This window comes from Antrostomus carolinensis, unplaced genomic scaffold, assembly GCF_000700745.2.
Source record: "Antrostomus carolinensis isolate BGI_N321 unplaced genomic scaffold, ASM70074v2 scaffold445, whole genome shotgun sequence".
Classification (NCBI taxonomy): domain Eukaryota; kingdom Metazoa; phylum Chordata; class Aves; order Caprimulgiformes; family Caprimulgidae; genus Antrostomus; species Antrostomus carolinensis.
Window position 1 is genome coordinate 23,670 of NW_010316891.1, and position 7,262 is coordinate 30,931.

The 7,262-nt window shown below is 40.1% G+C and overlaps 1 protein-coding gene across 1 annotated transcript in view; it reads left to right on the forward strand.

Annotated features, from left to right (window-relative positions):
* Positions 1 to 598: 598 nt before the first annotated feature.
* The window catches only part of IPCEF1 (interaction protein for cytohesin exchange factors 1), a 42,517-nt gene continuing 35,853 nt past the window's right edge, over positions 599 to 7,262 (forward strand). The window contains exons 1-3 of the mRNA XM_010168367.1: positions 599 to 622; positions 5,704 to 5,740; positions 6,408 to 6,577. Coding sequence (XP_010166669.1) covers positions 599 to 622; positions 5,704 to 5,740; positions 6,408 to 6,577 — 231 coding nt within the window. The remainder of the gene's footprint in view (positions 623 to 5,703; positions 5,741 to 6,407; positions 6,578 to 7,262) is intronic.

The window sequence follows — 7,262 nt, forward strand, 5'->3', positions numbered from 1 at the left end:
ATTATAAAATGGGTAGTCCAGGATGAGATTTCATCCTGTTCAGGAGAGCTGGCAGATTACCGAATTAGAATTCCCAGAAAACACTGGGAATTACTCAGTCAAAGCAGAAATCAAAGTTTTATTGATTTTTTTCAAAGTAAAAACCAAAATGAACGACAACAACAAAACCCCACCAACCCCAAACCATTGTAATTTTCAATTAATTATTCTATATGCATTTCCTTAAAAAAAACCCAAAACCACCCAACCCCAAAATGCAACCCAACCAAACAAAAGACAACCCCTCAACCACATCCATTAACTTTATTCTGTTTATTTAATAGAAAAGCTTGGATAGCTTTGAGTTAGTAGCCTTATCACTAGTTGACTTCTAAAGTAGTAAAATCAGTGCACATAACAGCATTATATTTGGAAAAGGTCTTTATTTGAGGGGGTTGAGTGGGGAGGATAAAGTTGGCAGGTCAAAGCATATTAACACTTTTTTTTTTTTTCTTTCACTCTACTGCCAAGACGTTTGTTATATGAAAATCTAATACAGAACTTAAGTAAACAAAACTTTCTCCTTTTACAGCTTTCCCACTAAGCTTTGAAACCATTCATGGAAGCTGATGGCAACACTCCTGTAAGTATAATTGAAGTTATGCCAGAGTTACTGATCAGCTGAAGAGGTTGTATGTTGAGGTTGTGACCTTGTAGTCATAGAAGACTGGGCAACATCAATATCCAAACAAGATCTTGCTTATGGGCCATGCCAAGTGATGATGCTGCTACAGGCTGACCCAATTCTGCTCTAAGGATGCAATGAAGTCCATTGTATGGCCCTGATGCCAGGGGTGCCCTCACTTCCAAGTTCTACCCCTCAATGGATGAGGAAGCAGTAAATTAGGACACGTGAGCTTAGCAAAGGATTTTCTTAGCCACACAGCTGTTTAACCCTTGAGAAGCTTAAGGAAAGCACAGCTTGGTAGAAGATGAACCATCAGTCATAGCTGCCTTTGGTGCCTTCTCAGACTCATGCATTGTCAGTTGAACTTCATGAGACATGAAGTCTGGACTTCAGTGTTAGCCCAATGCCCCAGCTTTTGTTTGTAGGATATTTTTTTTTCTTTTCCCTGAAACAGCCTCATACTTCTGTTTTGCCCCATTTTTTTCTCCTGGGGAGTCTGCAGGCTGTGAGCCCCTCAGTCTGTAGGCAGAAGCATCCCCTGGGGCAATACTTGACTGCTCCTGGCAGTTCCATAGGGGGATGCTGCCCACCTGAGTTTGGTTCCCAGCAATGATTGCTCAAGGTCATCCATTTGGAAGGGAGATTGGAAACATGTAGCCTCCATGATATGCATTTGCAAATCCAAAACAAGGTAAGGGGAGCCACAGGGGTGTGGGCCCAAGGAAGCTCTAGCAGCTTCTAATGAGTGTAATCAGCTGCCCTTGACCCAGTGTGCCTGGAGCCTTTGACGCAGATTAGGGAGGGACCTATCTAAGAGCCCAGAGCGCTGCCGACAGACCCATCAGTTTGTGCAGCAGGGTGTGAAGAAGAAGCGAAGTAAGAGGACTTCAGTTAAAATTATGCTGTAACAGCGCTGTTTCCCCAATAGATGTGGGAGCAGCTGTCCATCCAGACTGAGCTCCAGATAGCAGATGCAGCCCTTTAAGTCCCAGGCTGCAGGAAGTGTCTGGGACCTCTCTCTGAGGCCAGGAGAGATAGCCCTCTGCCCTGCAGGAGATGTGCCATCTTGGAGGAACTGTGCTGCCAAGTGGAGGAGATACAGGAGGAATTGAGCAGGCTGCACAGCATCAGAGAAGAAAGGGAGATAGATATGATCTCTGAGACACAACAGTTTGAAAAGCCTCAGTCCTCAACTATGGTAGAGAAGCAGACAGTGTCTGCCCCCACTATCAAAGTAAACAAAACTTCTGGAAAAGGGGAAGGAGGGAAGCTGATGACTTCTTGTACCAAGAGAAAGGCTCCTGCCCCACCTAAGAACTTGCAACTGCAAAATAGGTTGAGCAGAGCCAGATGTGCCTACTAGCAAAGGACCAGGTTCACCTAACTGTATACAAGGATCAGATGACTTCCAGAGGTCCCTTCCAAGCTCAACCATACTGAGATTCTGTGTAAAAATAGGATTTCTAAACTGAGGGAGGTCTCTCACTGATGTTGTCACTTCTCTCACACATTTTTGCTCATCAGTGGAGCCTGCTTGGCACAGAAGTGGCTGTGAACAACCCTCAGTTGTCCACCTTCCTTTGCAACTGGCTCATGGGTGTGTTTGCCAAGTGGAGAAGTAATGGATAGCAAACTTGAAGCCGTCATTGTCCTACAGGATCACTATCTCATCTTGTTCAACTTTCAGGTCTCAGTAAACTGACAAGTAAACCAAAACCTACCAAAAAAGATTAAAACCTATCCTGTGTTGTCAGCCTTGCACAAAGATGATGATTGTCCTAAAGGTGCAAATAACTGTTACGTTTTGCATTTATTTCAGAGCTTTTTGAGGATTATTGCTCTCAGATTTTCCCTGGCAACAAAAGAGCTAGAATTATATCTGATTTTTTTTTTCTTGTTTTTCAGTTGAAACTGTGACAATGACATAAATCATTTACCATCAGGAAACTGAGCTTTATAGGGAAACATCCACCATTGTCAGAATCATAGTAAAATCATGACATTTGGTTCAGTTTCAGATTGTTCCAGTAACTATGTCTGGTCGTTACAATACCTTCACATCTGAAACTGCTGTTATATCCCTGGTCAGTACTGTTGGTTTTGCCGGTAATAACTCTGCCTTCCACAGCTTTCTCTCTGTTCTATATGGTTGTTAACATCTCCAATAGGAGTGAAACTTAAAAGTATATCTTAATCAATGTTCACCAACGTTCACTGAAATTAAGATTTCTGACTTGCATAAGCCAGCTTTCAGAGGGAGAATCTTTAATTTACTTTTTAAGGAAAGGTTTGCCACTGGAGACTTGCAGATGTGTTTGATTCAGTTTCCCACAAGAATATAAATCCTGCTAGTGAGGCATTTTATTAATTCTGTGTTAGAGTAATTGAAATTGTAGGTTTTCCATTGGTTTAAGATAAAAAGTTTCACTGATAATTGTTTCTTTATTTAATAAAATATCTCTCTGACTCCAAACACCAGTAATTTGAAAAAAGAGGTTGTTTTTGTTTATTTATGGATCAACAGAATTTGGAAAGGCAATTTTGTGACTAACACTGGATTTCATTACAGTAGCCTGGGATTAGAGGTTTCTCTTGTGCAGTGCAAAACAGATTTTTTTTTTACAAGGTGATGTTGAGCTTTTGAATAGCACTGAAAAAATTTAAAAGTTGCTGAATTCCTTGTTTAGGATTAGTTTGTTAAAAATTTACTTCAGCTTTTGGTAATCCTGGGAATGAAAACCAGAAATGCATCTTAATTCATTAAATTTTACTCAGAAATGATTTTGTTACAGATTTGTCATTGGTTTTATCCAGGCAAACTGCCCTTCCTTCCCCCATTAATTTCCCAACTTCTTCCACAAAATATGAAGAGATGCGGATCCATCACCCCTAGCAACTTGCAGCAGGAAACCATCATTGCCACTGAATAATAAATTCACATTTGTAAATTCTTTTTACTACGCTGAGCTCTTACTAAGTAGTCACTTTCTTCCTCAGTCTGTATAAAAAGCAAACTGTAACAGATTATTTGCATAATATGGATATTAACCCTTTCCTGACAGATGAGCCATAGACCGTATTTGCTTTAGATATCAATAAGTTTAGTGGAAAGATCTACTTCTTTCTTGGTTGTTTACAGAGAGCCACATCCTGTCTCAGTATTGCGCTTCTTGTTGTACAAATTTATGTTGGTTAAAGATGAAATGTCCCCACTGTAGCATCACAGCAAAGACATGACGTTGCCCCGCTACATAGTGTTTGCACAAGGAGGGCTGGTTCATATTTCTTTTTCTTAATAGCACTTTGGGTAGCTCTAAAGGAAAACAATGAGTGTGACTGTGTGACCCATTGATTCATTGAGACTGTATATTATTTCCATGTGTCCTAAATAGGGCATTACTTTCTTTGGAATGAAGACATAAAGGGTGGCCCATACAGGATGGGGAGATAGTGAAGCCTCTGACAGAGCCAGTGTGTTTTCTCCTTGCTTTTCTGTGTCTGTTGTCATGGAGAATAGTCTGAGAGAAAGAGAGGCAGTGATAGATTTTTTTCTTTTTTTAAGAAAAAAAAAAAAGGAAAAAAGAAAACATGATGATTAAGCAGGAATCTGTGATTACTCATTCCTGGTAAAGCCTCCCACAAGTGTGTTGTTCAGGTCATCTCAAATAGGCACCAGATAAGTTCAGAACTGTGATATGCCGTTCTGCACTCTGACACATGCTGCAAGGATCACTGGTTGGAGAATGTTCTAGCTCTTGTGAATACTGGTAGCAGTGGTCTCTTCTATTACCGTTTCCAGATGGTCTAGCTTTACTCACTTTTAATTACCCTATGAGAAGAGCCAAGATATCCTTCAAGAATAGTATGAAATGGGGTTTTGTTTTCCTGAACAGCAGGCTGGCTAGGCAGAGGGGCTGCATTAGGGATGTTCATAGCGTAGCTCTGCAGCGGATCAGGTAGCTACCAGCTTTGCATAGCAACATTGTGGCTGAGCATATTAAATCATACATCACCTTATCCAGCATTTGTCATCCGGAGCTTCAAAACCTTCCTAAAAATAGAAAAATGTGAATGCTTTCGTTCCCATGCTAGAGATGGAAAGTTTGAGGCAAAGAGAAGTCAAGTGCTTTGCCCACAGTCGTGTGACCAACCAGCCTGTCTGGGGAGAATTTACTCCAGAAGCCAGACCTTACACATCTAATGACCTCTTTTTTGGCCTGTAGTCTTCTGTCTTAGTTTCAGTTTCTATGTGTTTGTGGGATGAAAAATATAGACTGCAAATGAATAAACGTAATTCAATTGTGTTATTTTTGCAGTGACTAAGACTCTCTCATATGGCACGGCAAACTTCTGGCATATATATGTTTTATGGCTTGGATAATCTGCCAGATTTGAGTGAATTTTTTCTTTGTTTGTTTGTATGTTTTAAGGAAATATTATGAAACTCTTGCATAGGAGGAAATACATTCTCTGCACTAAATAAAAAAAGAGGAGTGGAAAATAATTTTTTTTTTCTTTTTCAGGATTTCTTACAATCAGCTAAACAACAGACACCTGGCACGTATTTTTAGTCCCCCACATTTGTAAATCCCCCTCATGGAATGTTCAGACACCTGGCACGTATTTTTAGTCTCCCCACATTTGTAAATCCCCCTCATGGAATGTAATGAAGTATTAAAATGCTGGAGTTCTAACTTCTATTTTTTAACTTCTGAACACAGAAACAATTCAGGCAAACACATAGCAAAGCAGAAGCTGCCTGTGGGTGTGAAACAGGAAGCACTAGTAGATAGACACATGTATAATAGAGTTACGTTTGCTCTTGCTCAACTAGATATACATCAATTTTAATTAACACATTTAACGCTTCAGCTACTAACATCCCTTCAGCAGTGAGTGGGTTATGCGTTTCCATCCTGCATATACCACCAGCATCACCACCACGTCCTTCCCTAGCTTCCCCCTCCCCTTTCTACACAAATGTTGCAACACAATCTGAAATTTCCTCTTTTCTTTCCTTCCTGCATTTCTTACAGGTTCCCTTGCGTCAGAAGACAAAAAAGAAAAGCCAAGGTAATGAGAGATTGTTTTTTCTTTTCTCTTCTGGGTTCCTCTTTTGTTATTTTCTTAGTATATCTTATTCTTAGGAGGGTGAGGATTTTATACTGCTAATCAGCTGGTGGAAGGCTGCTTTTTAACTCCACTGGTTCTTGAACGGATTCTGAGAAAAATGACAACGGGCTGTTCCTTTGGACTAAATCCTTGTGGTATGTTAATTGAATCAAAGCTGGAAATCGGTGCGGTAGAATCAGCTGCCGGCACATACGCACACGTTAGTGGTTTTCATGTACTTGGCATAATAGTTTTCTCTAGCTGACTTAAATAGATGTATTCTTTCCAGCAGAGCTGTGCAAAGGGAAATATATGCATGCTTATCTTAAAAAGATCAAAGGATATATTTTTAATTTACAAAAACTCGTGTATGGCTATCTAAGCATTAATTAGTGTCTGCTTTATCTATAGCTTACTATTTTATTTCTGCACATCAGAATGTCTTTCAAATGAGTGTGTCTTACTGTCACAGCCATTGTAAAACTGAACGACTTCTAAGTATATTTTAAGATATGCTTGGATGACTTGCTGAGATTGCAAAGTAAGGTTGATATCTTTAATTGGCAGCAATGTCTTTCTTGGTAATGCACTTCTAAACAAGCAGAACATTGTATTTTTAATGGCACAGGGTTCTTTATAATGAGCCGACGGAGGATATCGTGTAAAGAGCTGGGACAAGCTGATTGCCAAGGATGGCTCTACAAAAAGAAGGAAAAAGGAGCTTTTATTGGCAACAAATGGAAAAAGTTCTGGTGTGTGCTGAAGGAGTCCTCGCTGTATTGGTACAGCAGTCAGCTGGTGAGTACAGAGTCCATCCAGCTCTGGGTGCAGAGCAAGCATCGTTTTCTGGGACCAAGAGAAGGGGAGCTGGGGTCACAATTTAAATGCACCCTGGACATGCACAAATGACTGGGTTTATTTCTCAGCCCTGACATTTCTTTTAATCTGGGAAGTGTCTATGCAAATGTGAAACATGCAGAAAACTGTGTGTTTTCTAGTTCAGCAAGTACTTGTGGAATGTTAAGTTGCTGTCTGTTCTGCCCTTTAAATTGCTGCTCTTTGCTGGCACTGGTGACATTTGAATTTGGGAAAAGTTTTCCTAGGTTGGACAGTTTGTAGACACTCTATCAAGACTCAAAACAGGAACACTTCTAATTAGCTTGATTTTCAAAACTCTCTCTCCTATTTGTTTGCTTTTTTGTTTGTTCCCCCTGCCCCCCTTTTTTTTTCCCTTTCTTTTTTTTTCGTAGTTTGCCCTGATAAAGTTGCAGATATGAGTACTGTCAGTTGATGGTTTTGCTCCTGGTCTTGCTGATGTCTCTTCCAGAGCATTGTAATTAAAGGTTCTCACATTCTGCTTATTTTTAAGTTCCTGCTCTGATGAGTCAATGCTAAAAGTCAAATCTGCAAGAGGACAGTGTTTTGAATTCAAGGTCCAGCTTTCTGTTCAAAGAATGAGCTTTCCTTAGGTATAGATAGCATT